Source organism: Nilaparvata lugens, unplaced genomic scaffold, assembly GCF_014356525.2.
Source record: "Nilaparvata lugens isolate BPH unplaced genomic scaffold, ASM1435652v1 scaffold3780, whole genome shotgun sequence".
Classification (NCBI taxonomy): Eukaryota; Metazoa; Arthropoda; class Insecta; order Hemiptera; family Delphacidae; genus Nilaparvata; species Nilaparvata lugens.
The window spans coordinates 11,328-31,981 of record NW_024090468.1 but is presented as its reverse complement, the minus strand read 5'-3'; the positions used below and the strand labels follow the sequence as shown (position 1 = coordinate 31,981).

The window sequence follows — 20,654 nt, the reverse complement described above, 5'->3', positions numbered from 1 at the left end:
AACAACGCGTTTGGCCGTAAATGCGTTACATACATACAGACAGACAAAAGAAAATACGAATTAAAACATAGATAGTAGTCGACAGTAATCGGCTTGAGCAAACAAGAAATCGGCATGCAATTTGGAACATAAACGACCTATACCATGGGAAATCTTCTTATGCTATCTTTTCTGTATGGTATCACCATTAATGATACAGTAATGACCACGCAACTTGTCAAAGTGGTCATATAATTTCCAAAACTTGAAATGAATGTCAAGTGGAATTTATGATGGAAATAAAATTATTTACTTATTAGTATCACCACAAAATGATACTGTATCACCCTGAATGATACAGTATTAACAGAATATGATACAGTATCATCTCAACTTGTACACAACACCATGGAATATTTTCTTAGGGCGGTTGCAGACGAACCACAATCGCATGTGGGAGTGGGAGCTACTATTTTCCTTCTGTGGTACCACAAACGCAGCGCATATGAAATGCATTGGCAGGCATGGCAGTGGCTCTGATGTGACTGCGCAGGCGCAGGATTGAGAAAGTAACTCTTCATGTAGCTCTTCATTTTAACGTTTATTTTAAATTGTGATGGATAATATATGAGTTCTACTTACGTTATTATGAACCATATAGTGGTGGTTTGTTGTTGGTGTCAAGTGAATTCTTTGTGTATTGTGAGTGGTTGCTGGTAATACAAATTCTATTTTCGACTGTCTACATAACCTAAGACTCAACCGGCTACTAATTTATTTTTCGCTTCAGCGTCAGATCCAATGTCAGATCCTGTTGTTCATACTATATATTTTGAAACTTTTTGAATGAGAGATATATACACTAAATGTTTATCTTGGTGGGTCGAACTGTACAAATTTTACCGTCTTTTCGGCCGTTTCATTTCAAGTGATAAGATAAGACAGTTCTGTATTGGAATGTGCTTTTGAACCGTTAATTGGTATGATCAGCTGTGCGGACTTTTGATTTTCTGGCGGGAAACTCGTTACCATAGCAACCAAGAGTATTGTTGGAAATCTGTAGCTTCTCATTACTTGTGTTATCTGTTGTCTTTGTCTCTGACAACGCTGATTACTCACTCTCATTGAAATGGAAAGTATTAATCTTTTTCAAACTTCAAAGGGTAAACCTGGAATTATATATAAAGGACATAAATACAGAAAATCTTTCAGCTCTACTGTTAGCAATCGTATCACGTGGCGGTGCCTTGATAAGGAGTGCGCGGCTTCCTTAAAGACTAATATAACGTGTGATAGCATTGTTGACTTAGCTGGTACACACACGTGTGATAATATTTTAACGCATTCTTCACCCGAATTTTCGTCACCGTCCCTTGTTACTGATGGCTTGGCTACCCAAGTGGAGAAACAAAATATTGACTTCAATCAATCACTGTTGGTATCCGATAATAATTCGAACCTTCTATCTGGTCCATTGAATGATGAGCTTTCTCAGTTAAGAACTGAAAATGAACTGTTGAAATCTCGTCTTGAGGAGTTAGAGATTCAGCGTAATGCGGCCTTGGACAGATCAATCAATCTAGATATTCAATTGATGCAGCGCCTGGATGCTGCTAGAGATGCAACAACACAGACTGTTAAAATTGGAGACAGTACGCCTACTGGAACTCTAATTGACCGATTACATACATTCATAAATGATGAATTACTCACGGACAATGACATAAATGTATATTGTAGGAAAATGTTTTCTAGCTATAAGGATTTAATTGTTGTTGACACGGTTGTAGGATCACTTATTGTCAATGATAATGATTATGATCACTCTTTTTTAAGTTCAAATTCGTGTGTAAACAGAAATATTGCATTCATTCTGAATGACAGTCGCACCAATAATTGTATGGATGGATGGACTGGCTCTCACTGGAGCCTAGTTGTCTTTGATCATATTGACAAAACGTTTTATAATTTTGACTCATTGCGACAGTATAATAACAAATCTTTAAATATCTTAATAGAGAGGCTAAAACCAACATTCAATTCAGATAGAGTGGTTCATATTGATTGTTTGCAGCAGCAAAATTCTTTCGACTGTGGCATCTTTGCACTTTTTCATCTTGAAAGTTACATTAAAATTAGAAATAAAAATAATTGTCCCGGTATTTATAAAAATTTTAAATTAAGGAAATTTGACGCTAAGAAACAAAGATTGCATGTACTGAACACTATTGTCAATTATTTGAAGCATCAGACTGATGAATTTGAAGCTACAACTGGTGATTTTCCACAACCGATTATTTCAATGAATAATGTTAATCTTGAGAGAGAATCTCTTTTGCCCAAGTCAAAAGCTTCTGATCCTATAAGAAAAATTAAACTTTTCATGGATAGTCAGGGTCGTAATGTCGTTGATAAATTAATGAATGACAAAAATGAAAAATGTCAAGTAATAGGTACACTTAAGCCGGGAGCTGTTTTTCAAGATGTGACCAGTGAGAGCGGTGGTGACTGTTCTGATTTAGGTCCGCTGGATGCCGCTGTATTTATTGCTGGAACTAACGATATAGCCAGAAATGAGGCCAAGAATTTAATATCAGTTTTACGCAGGAGACTGTCAGATTTGAGACATACTAGAGTTCTCGTATTCGATGTTCCTCACAGGTATGACCTCCCTGATTGGTCGTGCGTTAATAAATTGGTTGAATGGGCAAATATTCAGATACGAAAAACGTGTAAACGCTTTGGAAATGTCACTCTTTTGGAACTGGGTAAGCTGGGGAGACGCTTTCATACAAATCATGGGCTTCACTTGAACAACATGGGTAAGCGCTACATTGCTGATCAGATTTTGAGGGAACTTAATACAGATACATCTATTCAAATTGATAAACCTATTCCTTTAAAAAACTAGACCACTTGGCCGGTATTGATACTAATCAATATCGGTTGAATTTTGTCAATAATGATGCCTTATCTGCTCAAACAAATAAGTCAGCGCCTCTGAAAATAAAATTTATACACCAGAACATTAGATCTTTAAATAACAAAATAGATAGACTAGAAATATTCCTTGACTTGGAACGACCGGATTTCCTAATTCTAACTGAACACGGTTTAAAAAACACGGAGCTAACTTGTTTGAATGTACAAAATATGCGTCTAATTGATTATTATTGTAGAGTTAATAAGAGTATGGGTGGCGTTGCTATATACCACAGTACGTGCGGTAATCAACAGCCCCGTAACATAGTTAAAATTAACATAAATGATTTTTGTATAGAGGGATGCATTGAATTAGCTTGTTCCAAGTTCAATATAAATAAGGATGTATACGTACTTCTAGGTATTTATCGGCCTCCAAATGGTGACATAAACTTATTTTTCAACAATCTGATTGATGTCCTTGAGAAATTGTCGGCGAATATGGGAATCAAATTAATCTGTGCAGGTGATTTCAATATTGACTTCTTGATGGATTCTTCCCAACGTAGAGCTTTTTTGAATGTACTGGATCAGTTTAGTTTAAGGTACAATATTGAAGTTCCCACTAGAATATCAGAGCTTAGTAAAACGGCCATTGATAATATAATTACTAGTTCCTCATTGACTAATATTAATGTAGACGTAATACACTCATGGCTATCGGACCACACTGCTCAGTCTATTGTGTTGAATTTTACGAATTGTACTCCCATTGCAAAAAATATTTCCTATGTTACATTCCGTAATTGTAGTGTCAATAATATGGTTGGCCTTGAGGCGGCTTTGTCAGTTGTAGATTGGAGTGCTGTTGCCTCCGAAAATGTAACAAACAACAAATATGAGTTGTTCCATCAAACCTTTCTTCACTATTATAACATTCATTGCCCTATGGTGACCAAGCCCTCACCTACGACGAAAAGGAAGAAATGTAGCGGTGGTAACTGGATGACTGAAGAAATTAAACAAATTAGAACTGTGCTTGAATTTGCAACAGGGAAGGCAAACGCAATACCAAATTTAGATACATCTCTTATCAACAGTGTAAAAAATCATTATGACCAGCTAGTAACCAGAGCAAAAAAAGAATTTTATGGTAATTTAATTAAAAATTCAACAAATAGATCTAAAACCAGTTGGAAGCTAATAAATCAATTTAGAGGTAAAGGGTTTGAACGAAAAATTGACTTACTAGGACTTGATATTGAGGATGAACATGTTACTGACAAAAGACGTATTGCAGACGAATTTAACAATTTTTTTGCTAGCGTTGCTCAAAGATTAAGTGAAGATTTAAATAAAACACAACTGACTTCTAATAATACTCCTATAAGCAACCAGAATGTTCCAGTTCCGCCATCTGAGCACTTCTACCTAATACCATCTAACGAAGATGAGATCTTACAAACTATCGATAGATTTAAGCCTAAAAATAGCACTGGTCATGATGATGTCTCCTTAAGGGTGTTAAAGCAGTGTAAAAGAGCCATTGCCCAGCCAATATCTTGCATCGTCAACTCTATGCTCGAATCTGGTGAATTTCCGGCCATTTTAAAAATAGCTAAAGTTATTCCACTTTTCAAAGAAGGTAGCAAACATGACATAAATAATTTCAGACCCATTTCAATTTTAACAGCTTTTTCAAAGATTTTTGAATCCATCATTCTCACTAGACTGGTAGCCTACCTAGTTAAGCACAATCTGATTTCACCCAATCAACATGGTTTTGTAAAACAGAAATCAACTACTTCAGCCCTAATAGAGATTTTTGAAGGACTGATAACAAACATTGAAGATGGTAAATATACGGCTGGTGTAATGCTAGATCTATCAAAGGCTTTCGATTGCGTGGACCACAGCCTGTTGTTAGATAAATTAAATGGCCTTGGTATAAATGGTAGAGCAAATGATCTCATAAAGTCATATCTGTCTGATCGATATCAGTATGTTTCAATTCAAGGCGATCAGGAACAAACCGCTTCAAAACTTGTTAAAGTATCCTCAGGAGTACCGCAGGGTTCTATTTTGGGACCTCTTCTTTTTATACTATATATAAATGATATTTCTTCTCTTGTACCTCAAAATAAGTTGACGCTATATGCTGACGATACATCTTTGATATTTGCGGACAGAAACTTGGAAGACCTAGAAATTGATTGTAATCTGGTGTGCAATAGAGTTGTTCAGTATTTTAATTCGCTCTCCCTGACAGTAAATTCAAAAAAAGTAGTCTAATAAATTTTAGTCTGAGACACAGTGCGATTGAGCCACATTTGTTTATAGGAAATGATTGTATACGAAATACAGATTCTGTGAAATTACTTGGCCTAGAGCTAGATTTCAAGTTTGTGTGGGATGAGCATGTAAATGTAATAGTTAATAGAGTGAGTAGAGATCTTTTTGTAATAAGAAATATGGTAAAATTTGTACCATTATCTGTTTCAAAGATGGTTTACTTTGCATTGTTTCACTCCCATGTTGCTTATGGGATAGAGTTATGGGGAAGCACTGCAGATTTGCACTTCCAAAAAATATTTAAATTGCAAAAAAGAGCTATTCGCTATTTGGCTGGACTCAAATTTAATGAGTCATGTAGAGAGGCTTTCGTCTATTTGAACATTCTAACTCTACCCTCAATTTATATTTTCAAATTATTAGTCTTCACTCACGACCATATCTCAGATCTAGCCACAAACGCTGACATCCACAATCATAATACTAGAGGCAGAAATAAATTAGCTTTAAGACAGCACAGGCTTCAACTGTATGAGAAAATGCCTTCTTACATTGGTTCAAAGCTTTACAATAATTTACCAATTGAGCTGCAGTCCCTAACAAACAAGAATATATTCAAAAAGAAATTATACAGCTTTCTTGTTGCAAAAGCTTATTATAGTTTCAATGATTATTTCTGTAATACATGATTGAAGCATCTAGTAATAATAAATTTCTATGTCCTGCACTACTTTTAAAACCTTCTTTATGTATCTGATGTCTTTGTACTGGTGCTTATTTTATGTCCATTGATGTGAGTATATTTTCAACAATTCCTCAAGAAATGACCTGTGACTAGACGATATTCAAATGTATATTGTATTATATGCTGTGTTGAATAAAGAGATTATCTTATCTTATCTTAAATACTTCCACATGGCGTTGTTCGCTGTGGTAGCGATTATTTTCCTTGCAATTGTGGTACCACTGGTTTGAGCACCACGCTTCCCCTAGCTTCTGTACTACAATCGTAGTCGCTGTGATAGTGTTCCCTTGAATTTTACCTCAAATTTGTAGGTTATATTAGATAGCTCGGTAGTTAATTGTAATTGGTACTTTAATGTGTACTTCATATTGGGCCCATTCTGGAAAAATGAAAGGTGGTAAATTGTACGATTCACAATTTACCCGGGAAAAAGTTCCGTGTCCCATGGGAACAATTTTGACCAGAAACTAGTTCCAGTAACAAATTCCTGCCCCACAGTCGAAGCCTGGTAAATTGTGACAATTAACATTCGAAGAGCTCTCATTGGTCGATTGAATTGTAGTCTGCTTGCTTCTCTGCGCATGCGCAGGCAAAACAAGCTATCTTCTGCTTTCTCCACATAGAATCATTCTGCAATACCAGCTCAACTATTGTCTATTGAAATATTATGGAAAATCACCTGTCCTGACAACATAATGATAATAACAATAATAATAAAAAAATGTTTCCATTTACAACATAGCCAACCTAGAACTTATAAAGTATTCTTTGAGCTGGCACCAGCACCAGCTACTTGATTTGAATTTGTACTATTGCTTTGAATCATAGAAAAATTTTGATAATACACTACAGCAGCCTTTGTCAATTTTCAGTTACTCTACGACACTCTTTGATGGAAATTAATTTCAAAAGTGCGCGCCAAAAACTTGAACCGAAGATCTAGAGTGGTGTTCCATGGGAAAATGAAAAATATATGAAAAATTAAAAAAAGCTATTTGAAATAATTTCAAATTGACAATTATTGTCAAACTCCACTTTAATAAACACAAAGTTTGCACGATTTACATGATTTCATGTCCTGTGAACTTTGTGTTTATTAAAGTGGAATTTGACAATAAATTGAAATTATTTCAAATAGTTTTTTAAATTATGGAAAGATTCCACAATATCAATATTGGTTCTACAAATTTTATCATGATGAAGCACTATTATGAAATCACCTCAACATAACCTACAACCTGAACATTACATAAAGGTGCGTACAGATATACGCGCCGCGAACATGAGCAATTCACTTTTAATCACCTGACTATATCTGCATTTTTACAGAAACGGTAAGGTAAAGATATAAAAAGCTTGGCATCAGCTGATTAAAAGTGAATTGCTCATGTTCGCGGCGCGTATATCTGTACGCACCTTAACATTACTGTTGCACTAATGAGCGTTTTCTCGAATGTAGTGTGAAAGTCTCTCTGCGTTAGGGCGTTTAGTCATATTGATCTGTGGTATGACGGTCCCACATCCTACATACGAATGTGGTTCGTCTGCAACCGCCCTTAAGCTATATTTTCTCTAAGGTATCACCACATTTTGGATACAGTATCACCACACATGATACAGTATCATCTAAACTTGATACAAAACACCATGTCGTTTATCTATGCTGGAGCTTACCCCGAGGAAGGGCGGCAACAGATTGCTGAATGTGTGCTCGATGGGATGACAGTAGATGGCGGTAACTGAGATTGGAGCCGTCCACTCGTGGTGCTGCTTGTGAATGTGCTAGGGAGAGGAAAAATAATGTAACCTTGAGCAATTCCTCTCCAAAATTTAGATAAGGTTACACATAATCAGGATACTATCTAATAAGAATATGAATTCTACTATTGGAATATTATATATTTCTTATGAAAGGACATAATTAGATAAATAAATAATGGTTGATAATATTAACAAATCTCAGACTAATGAATTGAACAAAACTCACTGCAATTATGCATTAGATAGTTAGATAAAATAGGGTTTTTCAAATTGAGTCAACTGAATGTAATGTTTCATCATGTAGAAGAGGTAGCTATTCATCTCCTTTGTATGTGAATTTAAAGAAACATCAGAAGCCTTATAATAGCCTGAATATTAGAAGACTGTGTAAAATTCTACTATTATAATCATTAATAACATTTTCATTCATTTCCAATAAACAATACGCACATAAATGCGTTTTACGAAACCTATTATCAAGAATGAAGAAGTATTTATGAATGGATATAGTTTTTCATTCAAGCTTTTATTCTGTGTTGTTTACGATGTGAATATTTTTTGCAATAAAACAAGAGCATAACAAGTCAATAAACAGTTTAGTAAATATTGTTGAATTGCCATTTGAACTCCACATGATGAGTGGTATGATTTTGAAATTTAAAAGGGAAATTAGAATGATAATTATAATATTTTAGCTATAAATTTACATCTTTTCATGGTTTTTGACGAAATAAATTTGTGAGGGAAGATTTGGATTGGAATACTTATGGAGGTGTGATGTAGCCCGTTTATCTGCTGTAGATAGTTCCAGGTCCCATCCTTGTAAGCGACTGCCTAGAGGCATCTTTTTTCCAGGCCAATTTTACTTGTCATGAATTTTTACCGTTGTCGACACTTTTGAATTTTCAAACAATGGGGTATCTTGGATTGTGAAAAGTCATGGCAAATGATCGGCTACATTACAGCTTCTATGAGTTTATCAAACCAAATCTTTCCTCACAAATCTATTTTTTGTCATACTTACTCAATTGCAGCTGTTTTCCATGCATCAAATCAAGCCGGTAAACAGCTGTTTGCAGAACAAGAAAACATGTGATTTTCATTACAGCATACTATACTGTAAAGAGATCATATGGTTTTCTTTACAGTCGAGTATGTTTCCCAGTTCCGAAATAGGAACATTCAAATTGATTCAAATAGCTATATAGTCTTAGCGTTATAGTCTTTAGTTGTTATATTGGTAACAATAATTTAAACTTCTTATTGTTGAGAACTTCAGTAAGAAGAAGAGAGTGAGTTAATAATATCTAAGTAACTAATAGAATAACTCAAATATTATTAGAACTCAACTAATAAGTTTCAATTTGTAAGAACTCATCTGACATTTTTAACATTGGCCTTTATTATTTTATTCGAGCTAGATGGGTCTGTTATGACATAGGAGCTATGGGCTAGGTCTTGTTTATAGAATGCAGTAGCTCGAGCAGCAGCAGGTAATGGTTACTGTTTCTCAGCAATATTATTCTTTCTGAGAAAAGTATGACAAAAAATATTGTACGTAACTTGTACGGTAACGTATTTACCGCATTCGTATAATAATTCTGCCCTCAACTACGTTTCGGGCAGAAACAATCATACTTATGCGGTAAACTACCGTTACCGGACTTGTGACGTGAAGTACTATTGTCAGACAAACATTTTATGTCCACTCTCATAAGATCAATGGTAATCCTTTTCTGCCCTATTGAGCATAAAGCTGGATTCACACATCTCAGTATCAGAATCAGTGGAAATATAATAATTGCCATGAGTTATGATTGGACTGTTCCCACTCAGCACGGTCGAGCGAGTATGAATAGTCCAATTAGATCTGAAAGGAATTATATTTTTACTGTACTGGATACGTTCACTGAAATGTGGGAATTTGGCTTAAAACTTTTGTGTGTACAGTAGTTGGATGGGTAAAGTGATTTGTTGATGTCGACGTATTTGTTACAAGCAGAAAACCCATAGTCTAATTAAGAACTTGACAAACTGATAACTTGATGTAATGAAATCTTGAAGAATTTGAAATAGGTCTATAACCATCCTCGGTAAATTAAGAATCTATATGCAAAATTTCAAGTTAATCAGTTGAGTAGTTGAGACTGCATCATTCGTGAATTTCCTATCCCGTACGTGTATAAGCCAATCATTTACTTTATTATATTATAGATAAATCGATGTACTTGTTTATGTCGATGTATTTGGACGAACCTGTGAGAGTTATGTGGAGCGCCAACTCGGCGCACACCCAGTGGAAGGTGGGCAGTTGGCGGAGGGGAGAGAAGCCACGCCACGCCATCAGGACACCGATGCCACACATCAGGACGCTCAGGTAGGACACCGCAAGTCCCACCACTATCTGGTTCAACACCACGGAACCAATCACCATCACCTGCGGAAACCACACACCAATTCAAATCACTGCAAAACATTGGGTTGATTTGATCTGACATTCGGTCAATTGAATAACAACTAGAATATAGTGACTATAGTGAGGTCCACGTTATAATGGCTGAGTTTGATTAGCAATGCTATCCTTGTCTATCATTCAACAAAGCGGATAGCGCTATCTCCTTCTCGCTTTGCTCTGTCGCCAGATCGTCTTTTAACAATGTGGAATTAATCCTATTATATTAAGCGAGCGATTTCTGTATTTTTATATCTGATTATTTATGTTTAACGGATCTCGAAAACGGCTCTAACAATTTTCACGAAATTTAGAACATAGTAGGTTCATGATATTATAAAGATTCGATTGCACTAGGTCTCATCCTTGAGAAAACTCGCGGAACGACATTAAAAGGATAATTCATCCTTGGCTGAAACAGCTGTGGATAGTAAAAAAGAGAGTATGTGAAAAATCAAAATATCGCATCCCCGAAATTCATAAGATGACGTATGAAATATAAACACGATCATTTTAGAGAATTGTGTTCTTTTTATCAATAAATAAAAATAACGAGCAAAGCTCGGTGCCTCGATTTACTTAACTAACAAAATATTTCATCTTAGTTATGAAAATTCATTATGAAATTATTGAAAAATATAGCTTGCTTGATAAAATATAATTGATTATTTGAAACGAGAATAAACAGTTAATATTACATAAATAGACCTGTATCAGCTACCGTCTATAGAAGACGTTGACAAGACAAAGGATTGGCAACGTTGTTCTCCTATCTTTCTCCACTGCCATTCTAAAGTGGACCTCACTATAGCAACTGGTCATTGGTTTTAGCAATACAAATAAGATTGTACAACGCTGGGTAACTTTGAGGGTTCACAAAATATGGAGGACCGAGGAAAATACATAAAAATGCGGATCGACTTACTTGATGCGGTTTTAAAGACGACAGGGACTCAGCCAGCTCTGCCGGGGAGAAAGTACCCTCCTCCTCCTCCTCCTCCTCGGAGATAGACAGAGCTAGGTAGAGAGGAACTAAATGCGATAAGACATGCACTGTACTGTTTCCATTCTAACCAGTAACATTATAATATCATTTATAAGGAGTACAGTATTTGTATTTACAGCGACTGTTACATTTCTTCATAAATTTGCAAAAAAATAAATACCAATTTTATCCAAACAAGTGTGCCTAATATATTTTTCCACGCCAATCAACCATACTATTTTTTAATTTTATTATGAATTGGTGGTTGGTGAAAGACTGATATCAATTCGTTCAGCTCGGTCAGGAAATTTTGTGAGTGGTCTGTCAAAGTGTAAGGGTGCGAAGTGCAAGCTTGGTTATGCATGATCAAGCATACAGGGGTGAGAAAAACAAAATCTGAGAAAAATTAACAGGAACCCTCACATTGAACGCTTGCACTTGCTGGTTGCGTTCAGTGGGTGAGCAGCTACATGCAAGTCTCAACATGGTTCAATGGCACTTTTCAAATTTTGTTTTTCGGCTCATGCATGATCTGACGTGAACTTGCACTCATATATTTATTAGGCATTCAATGTGATCACACCCTAACGATTTAGCTGAGGTTGCCCTTGACTTGATATGCTCTCACAGACCACTTGCTAACTGTCGTCACAGAACTGAACATTAATATTGTTCTTTCACCAGCCGCCATTTTTGTTGGCGTTTGCCATATACAGAAAATTGGACTATGATTAACGTTTATGTACATTGTCTGGTTGAATATTAAACAGCTATCAAACATTATTAGACATTATTTAACCACTATCGAACGTTAAATGGAGATTATCAGATATTTTTGTTCAATATTTGAACATTTGATAAGCATTGTATGGACATTTAGTAACTATGGTAATTTCATGCTCTGTATATATTGTAAAAATGGAAAATAAATTGATTTGATAATATCTGTATTTGGTTAGAACTGGGACATTTGAATGTTGAATGAACAAACAATGTTGAATATTGAAAAAAATCATTGTATTAATAAATACCACAGACAACCATTAGATCTGTGCTGATAGTTTCATTGTTTTACACTACTTGATTTACGTCTGTCAGTGTGGAGAAAGGGGGTATCATTGAAGAAATCTAATTTATTTAGTTTATTCATTGAAAGAAAAAATAATTAAAAACAATATAGTAAGATAAAACAATTATATAATGAATATAAGTCTTCAACAATAAGTTTCAATTAATATATGAATTTCAAAACAGGTAGGATAAAAAAGCAGGATGTGATGACACAAATATTTTGTCAATATTTCGTACAAAACTATTCTATTTAATGGAATAACAGCCTATCGTTTGAGGCTACATACATAAATATACATTGAAAGTCACATTATCGTTTACATCACAATAATTATCAAATGTTTAATTTTAATAGTTTATTTTTTGTCAACTAGTCTTTCCAAGGTATAATTTGTTCAGTCTTTGAATAGATATCATAATTATTTACTGCTGAATCACTAATATAATCCAGTGAGAAAATCATGAAAGTAGTTTGGCACTTCTACAGAATCAATTCATTTGCTAGAATTTTTATTTTTTTGCTAGCATCAATTTATTTAAAAACGAATACAGGAATTACTACTCCTATCAGTATAGATGATACAGTGATGATTTTTTTCCAGGAATGGAATTTCTTACTCAAAGCCACCTTCAAGTACATTATCTGGCTTGAGAGAGGAGAGATAGACCAATGCAAATCACATGGGATTTTTGAGTATGATAGAGCGTTTTCTACATGTTTTCTATATTGTAACAAACACACATAATTATGCATTCACCATAAACTACAATAATATGTATTTTTTAATTTACAAATTTATATATATTTTTTTATTTTTATGGTTTTTAATAAATTTGAGATTTTTTTACATATTTTACAAATTATATATATTTTTTTATTTTTATGGTTTTTAATAAATTTGAGATTTTTTTACATATTTTAAAAATTATATTCATTTTTTTCATTTTATCGTTTTGTAACAACCACACATAATAATTATGCATCCACCATAAACACCAATAATATGTATTTTTTAATTTACAAATTTATATATATTTGTATATAATTATGGATACATGAATATAATATATATAATATGTATGGTGGATGCATGCAATATAATTTTTTATATACAATAGCTTAGGAGCAATCTGCTGGTACAGGCGGGAGGCTTCAGGAGGCTGTTGATTTTGGGGCGAGACTTCAGGAGGCTGTTGATCTTGGGGCGAGGCTTCAGGAGGCTGTTGATAGTGGCGAGAGGCTTTTTGGAGGAGGCTAAAATGTTTTGGAGTTGTATTGGCAGAGATGTTTAATTAATAGATTGGAGCAATTCGGTGAGTTGGAGTACTCAGAGATTCGGGCACAGTCATTATAATGAGTGAATAAATCAATTCTTACATATAAAAATTTGATTTTTTTATGAAAAAACTGAATATTGTAGAATGTAAAACAGAATCTTTTAAACTGACAAATTGATAAAAAATAAGTTGAAATGATAATGATGATGATTGAAAAATAAGAACATTGATAATTAACAAAATGATTAGAGACTAGAGACTTCTCAATAGGCCTACAATAGTAACAAAATTGAATTGATAATTCCTGGTTTAACACAATAAATTCAGGGAAAAATATGTCCTAGTAATCAGTGGAAATGGTACATAGAAATGTTGTTTCTTCTAATCTTATAAAATGTCTTGAAATATTTCTTGCTGTACTGTACAAAGATAGATAGAAATTATGTTATTGATTGATTGATAATGCTTGGTTGACAGAGCTTAGTTGCGGAGAGGATCTTTTTCAACTTTAATTATTTCTAAAAGTATTACTGCTCCATTCTACATAAAAACAAGATTTCCATTATGCTTAATCTGAACAATTGTTCCATCAAAGCTATTCTATCTTTAAGAGTCTACAAAAAAATTCGTGTCCTAGCCCAACGCATGATTAAATAATCAACAAAAACTTTTTTCAACTAAAAATGGTTCTGATAGAAATAAATGTAGAATTTAGAATGTGAAATAAAAAGAAATGAGGATTTTTTCAGAACGGATTTAGTAGAAAATTGACCAAGTATGCTCCAAGATTAATTCTATTTCATTTAATTGCAGATTGGTAGTTAATTCAATTTTTATTTTATGTTAAGTTAATTCCATTTATTATTCATGGGTGACATGGGAGAGAGTCTCAAAAAAATCTAATAAAAAAATGTTAATGTGATTTTGAAATTATAAAAAATTGTTATCTATATAATTAATTTAATATTTAGTTTCTTTTAGCATTAATAAAAGTGTGTAATAGATCATTTATTATTCATGGGTGACATGGGAGGGGGTCTCAAAAATAGCTAATGAAAAAATAAATGTTTATGTATTTTAAAATTCTAAAAAATGGTTATTTATATAATTAATTGAATATTTAGTTTCTTTTAGCATTTATAAAAAATAGATTTAAATACCCAGGACCACTAATTTGACATTTATCAACCCAAATGACAGCTTTGGCTAATTCTGGAAAAACTTGGTTTTGATTTAAAATTGATAGTTATTATAGTATGGGAAAAGGTTTCTACAAGATATAAAAATGAGTTACATTGGATGATTTTCATTTTGTAATGATATTTTTTAAATTGTGTCATTGATGAAATTTTATTGTTCATAATATTCTCCCTAGAAGTACTAGATGCCAGGACTAGATGGAATTGGCATAAAAGACTTAAGACCCTCAAAAACTATGTATCCAATAGAGCAAAGAAACAATTGTATTGAGCCTGTATACATGAAGCGGTGGATAAATTAATGTGAAATAATTTTAGACCTGTATTATCCATTGAAAAGCAGTAATTGGAAATTCACAGATAAAAGCTACCTAGTTGAATTATGTTCATTGAGCAACCTGGAAGGGAATACAACTTTATTTACAAATCAGCTTGTTTTTGAACAAGAAAAAGTTGCACTGAGTTAGCAGTGGTAGAGTTATCTGATTTTTCAAATAATGTTTTGTATGTTGGTTGGAGCAAACAGGATTCATTGTAAACTTTGGTCGACAGCTGAGAGAGTTGCCCTTGACCAAAGTCAACCCTCTGTACAACTCAGCAAACCCCCAACAGCCACAGCTTGAGCCAACAACTGCCCGACATATTCAGATTATTGACAAGGGACAAAATAATTTGGGGGAGGGGTTCAAAAAAAAATATTGGGTTAGGGGGATTGGTATACTGTATTAGAGGTATTCAGGGGGGTGATATAAATGTGGGGTATTCAGACACTACCTACGTGTTTAAAGAGGTAGTGATTCAGAGTGGGTGGTACTGTACTGCATTTGGGGTATTTAGAGGGTCTTTGGGCTTGGTGTGGGGGGGAGGACAGATTTATTCATTTTTCATTTTCAAATACTTACCTTTAAATACAAATACCTCAACTGGCCCACACATGTGGCCTCTGCCCCAAGGTGGCCTTGGGCGCCTCAAGACCACCTTCAGGCCTCAGGCTCACAAAATGTGTAGAGCCGATACTTACATCACATTCAACAGTTTCTCATCACAATGATATATCTACCACAACTGGTAGACTAAAACATCCAAAACCCCAATCACCCAAAAACCGTACAGAATTCAATCCTCCACCTTCATAATCATCATGATAATACAGCAACGACCAAACTGTAGAAATCCCTCTCAGAGAATAACATACAAGTCAAGAATGAACCAGCTGCTCCAACCAACATACACGTTTCATCTGTGTAAAAACAATGGATTTGTATGGTACAATGACTGTAACAGGAATTCATCTGAACCTTACTCAATTTTTAAAAGAATCCTCTGCCTTGGCCATCAAAAGATTAGCTTATTTTTTGAAAAAAAAAATATTTTGGCTTATCAGACTTATCAGTCACTCAAGTAAACAGAGCTGATATGAGGAAATCTGTCCAGAAATGCTCAATGGTAATTCAACTAGACAATTTATTTTGGACGACTTGAAATTAAACCATTTGACAATTTATTTAAGTTCAACTGGATAATAAATAAAAATTGTGGGCTCTGAAACAACCTTGACCTCCAGAAAAATAAAGCTATAAAAAAGTATCTAATGTGAGAAAATAAAATTTCCCCAAATAGTTGAATACCATATATGAATAATTTTAAGATGAAATGGAAAAATAAATATTGAGGGGAGAATTAGGGATAAGTCGAGGTCAAGTCGTGGCCAGTCGGTCAGAGTCAAAGTCAAAAGTCAAGATTGTACCAGAGCCTTCATTTTCTACTTGAATCATTGCCAATTATCTGTGTGAAGTTTGAAGACTTGAAACTGAAATTTAGCTACAAGTGCATCCTGTTCTATTTAATCAATAATATTGTAGGCCTAGTAATACCAAGCTTCCAATTTTGGCCCAATTTTCAATAATTAGAACGCAATAAATTACCCACCTACAGGTACTCAATACATTGTTACAAAAATTTCCAGATAGGCTGGTAACCAAAACGAATGTAATCGAAATCCCCCCAAGATCAGTGATTCTGAATGTGAGAAGATGGAAAGAGGAAAGTTTTTGCCAGAGGCGCCATTGGATACAAATCGAAGACATTCTACACAGAATATTATCTGGAGGTAGGGTTATTATCATTCTATTGCTTTATGGGGTAGGCAATGTTGAATATCTGGACTAATTTACAGACATACATGGAGTTGATTAATTTTTATTTAATAATAAGAGATATTCAACTTCTAGGTGGCTGTTAATTTTTGTTTGACTGATTTTTATTTTATTAAATTACATTTATATTTATTGTTTTATTCTGATTATTGTTAATTATCTTTTATATTATTTATTGAATTTTATTGTGAATTTTGAATTATATTTTTGACAAGATGTTGATGCATTTTGTGTATTTGGTTGAATTAATTTGAACTTGAATTGGAGATAAGAAATGATAAAATAAGATAAGATAAGAAATCATAATACGATTATTTGCTTCGTGAAATTAGGGGACAATATGTGAGAAAAATAAATATTATATTGAGAATTCACATTTAATTTGAGGTTGTTGTTTTTTTTTTTAAGTGCTATGAATTGGAAATTTTGGGGCCTAATAATTCCTTTTTATTTATTCATTAGGTACTATTATTACACCATCAATATAAATTGGGCGAGGACATGTTAGGCCTTTTAGTGACATGTTCTATTTTTATAAATAGAGATAGAGCTGAAAATCGCAAAAAAGTAATTCTATTTCATTGAACAAATAGAAAATAATTAAATATTCATGAATTGATGAAAATTAAACATTCAAACAATGATCGAGAGAGGTTTGCAGCCTCCCTGTCTGTCAATAAAGCATGATCAATCAATCAACCAATTCTACATTCAATTTAGAAATTAAGAAAATGTAATCACAAATCTTGTAATATTAATTTTTTACAATAATAGATTTGAAATTGATGAACTAGCATAACAATAATATAATTGCTACATATGATATTCAATTGAAATTTGATAATGGTACTAGATTGATAATAATTTATTATTGTAGGCCTAGTAATACCAATTTTGGCCCAATTTTCAATAATTAGAACTCAATAAATTACCCACCTACAGGTACTCAATACATTGTTACAAAAATTTCCAGATAGGCTGGTAACCAAAACGAATGTAATCGAAATCCCCCCAAGATCAGTGATTCTGAATGTGAGAAGATGGAAAGAGGAAAGTTTTTGCCAGAGGCGCCATTGGATACAAATCTAGACATTCTACACAAAATATTATCTGAAGGTAGGGTTATTATCATTCTATTGCTTTATGGGTTAGGCAATGTTAAATAACCGGACTAATTTACAGACATACATGGAGTTGATTAATTTTTATTTAATAATAAGAGATATTCAACTTCTAGGTGACTGTTAATTTTTGTCTGATTGAATTTTATTTTATTGAATTAGATTTATATTTATTGTTTTATTCTGATTATTGTTAATTATCTTTTATATTATTTATTGAATTTTATTGTGAATTTTGAATTATATTTTTGACAAGATGTTGATGCATTTTGTGTATTTGGTTGAATTAATTTGAACTTGAATTGGAGATAAGAAATGATAAGTATTATAATTATTTGCTTCGTGAAATTAGGGGACAATATGTGAGAAAAATAAATATTATATTGAGAATTCACATTTAATTTGAGGTTGTTGTTTTTTTTTAAGTGCTATGAATTGGAAATTTTGGGGCCTAATAATTCCTTTTTATTTATTCATTAGGTACTATTATTACACCATCAATATAAATTGGGCGAGGACATGTTAGGCCTTTTAGTGACATGTTCTATTTTTATAAATAGAGATAGAGCTGAAAATCGCAAAAAAGTAATTCTATTTCATTGAACAAATAGAAAATAATTAAATATTCATGAATTGATGAAAATTAAACATTCAAACAATGATCGAGAGAGGTTTGCAGCCTCCCTGTCTGTCAATAAAGCATGATCAATCAATCAACCAATTCTACATTCAATTTAGAAATTAAGAAAATGTAATCACAAATCTTGTAATATTAATTTTTTACAATAATAGATTTGAAATTGATGAACTAGCATAACAATAATATAATAGCTACATATGATATTCAATTGAAATTTGATAATGGTACTAGATTGATAATAATTCATTATTGTAGGCCTAAAATCATCATCATCATCATAATCATAGAAATGAATGAATGAATAAAAGTATATAAATTTGTGATAATAGGTTATATAGTGACTGTGTAGTAAGCGAAGTACATTAACTTTGAGTATAAATTGAATTATTATTATTAATAAACAATAAAAATGAAATGAATTGATCATCATCACTCACCCATCAGACACTGTACCCTTCTCTCCAGAGTACTCCTCACAATTATTTTTTTCTCTTACTCACTCAGATAAAAACATCCTGCATCTCCATAGCCAACTCCACTGCTGCGTCCACTTTGGCCACCAGCCTCCTTGGCACCTTACAGGCCTTCAAATTTTCTTTCGTTTTGAGGTGCTGAAAACAAAAATAAAATATTGATTATTTATTTATTTTAACAATCATTATCATATATTGTATTGTATTCATTAAGATTTGCTTTGTTCAGTCATTAAAAATGAGAATTGCTCCATTCTCGTTATGCAGGCTTTGCAAACTCGACTATAAATTGTTAATGGCGGCGATTCCAACCATATTCAATCAAAGCTTGAGCATTTTCCCTCTGCTGTCACCATGTTGTTCACCATGAGTTCAATGTTGCTGTATGGAGTCAATTGCTAAAAAGATTATGGAGTAGAGCAGCAGCAAATTTTAAAAAACCATGTGGCACTTCTTGCTGCTGGGTTATCCATTGTGAGAGTCAGGTTATAGAGACAGTATCTTATAAATATCTTATATAGATAGCTCTATCTTTTTCCAACTTCACACAGTTGCCGAATTGTTACCAGACTATGCAAAAATATGAACTACCAAAATATTTCTTCTCAATAATGGAAATTTACTACCAAATTATGGGAAAATATCTCTCCTTGATGAATGGAATATATTTAAGATGGAATTGATCATTATTAGAAAGAATCATTAATCAATATCATATCAGATTTACAGGGGGCTATCTACTATAGTGGTGGAAAGAAAAAGTGGCAACAATGACTCCCTATCATTTCCACTGTCTTTATAACATGAATCCCACTATAGTTCCATTTGAATCTAACACATTTAATTCCATTTCAATTGTATATAATAATTAATATTCCTATAATAATTCAATATTTTTTATTATACAGAATTTTGATCAGGCATTGCACCTTGAGGCCCAATATTGACGCAAAAGCATTGCACTGTGACTACAGATTCATTGGTTTTAGAAAAACTGCTTCACAGTGAACACACGATGTTGAACGTCCCAATGCTCATAGCAACTGAAATGGCATAATATGGGCCATCTGTTTGAGGATAATAACCCCCCCCCCATCACCCAGTACTGGCAGTTTGAAGAATATGGTTGTGTTTTCTCTGCACCACTCTGTATAAACATCCCATTATTCATAGACAGGTTTATTTGGATTTTCGCGACTTAATGAATGTACTCATATTATCAATAATTCAATATTCAATTGTATCTAATAATATTAATAATCAATATTTTGTGATATTGTAATAATCAATTGTTGTCGTATTGTAATTACTGTAATATTTACTCAGAAACATGTTGTTACACTTACAGTCATGACATAATTCTTAAGCATAGTATAGGGTGTCTGTTGGGGGGTTGGTGCCCTCTCAAAGGGCACCAAATAAGAGAGGCCCACCCACGAGTGCCTCCCGTCCCCCAACCACCGCACATAGAGTTGTACCCTCATGACATTGTTGGAGCAAACTGAAAACAAACATGAAGAAAAAATTAAACTTATTCTGTTTATTGTAAAAAACTAGTGAATATGATTAATAATCTACTC

The 20,654-nt window shown here is 33.3% G+C and overlaps 2 protein-coding genes across 2 annotated transcripts; one reads left to right on the top strand and one right to left on the bottom strand.

Annotated features, from left to right (window-relative positions):
• The first annotated feature begins 796 nt into the window (after positions 1-796).
• Positions 797-2,926, top strand: LOC120355632. Its single transcript, XM_039444238.1, has one exon. The coding sequence runs from the start codon at positions 1,109-1,111 to the stop codon at positions 2,888-2,890; it is 1,782 nt and encodes a 593-aa protein (XP_039300172.1). The 5' UTR covers positions 797-1,108; the 3' UTR covers positions 2,891-2,926.
• A 2,842-nt stretch (positions 2,927-5,768) lies between these two features.
• LOC111059077 lies at positions 5,769-19,080 on the bottom strand. The gene is made up of 4 exons (XM_039444237.1): positions 19,039-19,080; positions 9,928-10,136; positions 7,613-7,720; positions 5,769-5,789 (listed from the first exon to the last, which is right to left on the bottom strand). The coding sequence occupies exons 1-4, from the start codon at positions 19,040-19,042 to the stop codon at positions 5,769-5,771; spliced, it is 342 nt and encodes a 113-aa protein (XP_039300171.1). The 5' UTR covers positions 19,043-19,080.
• Between the last annotated feature and the right edge of the window lie 1,574 nt (positions 19,081-20,654).

Bases quoted from the DNA above. Each gene is read 5' to 3' on its own strand.
- LOC120355632 (XM_039444238.1), top strand. From the start codon at position 1,109: ATGGAAAGTATTAATCTTTTTCAAACTTCAAAGGGTAAACCTGGAATT.
- LOC111059077 (XM_039444237.1), bottom strand. The intron at 7,721-9,927 runs GTACATCGATTT...TCCTCTCCCTAG, and splicing joins AAATACATCGACATAAACAA to CACATTCACAAGCAGCACCA. The intron at 5,790-7,612 runs GTAAGCTCCAGC...CTTGTTTGTTAG, and splicing joins TGTTGCCGCCCTTCCTCGGG to GGACTGCAGCTCAATTGGTA.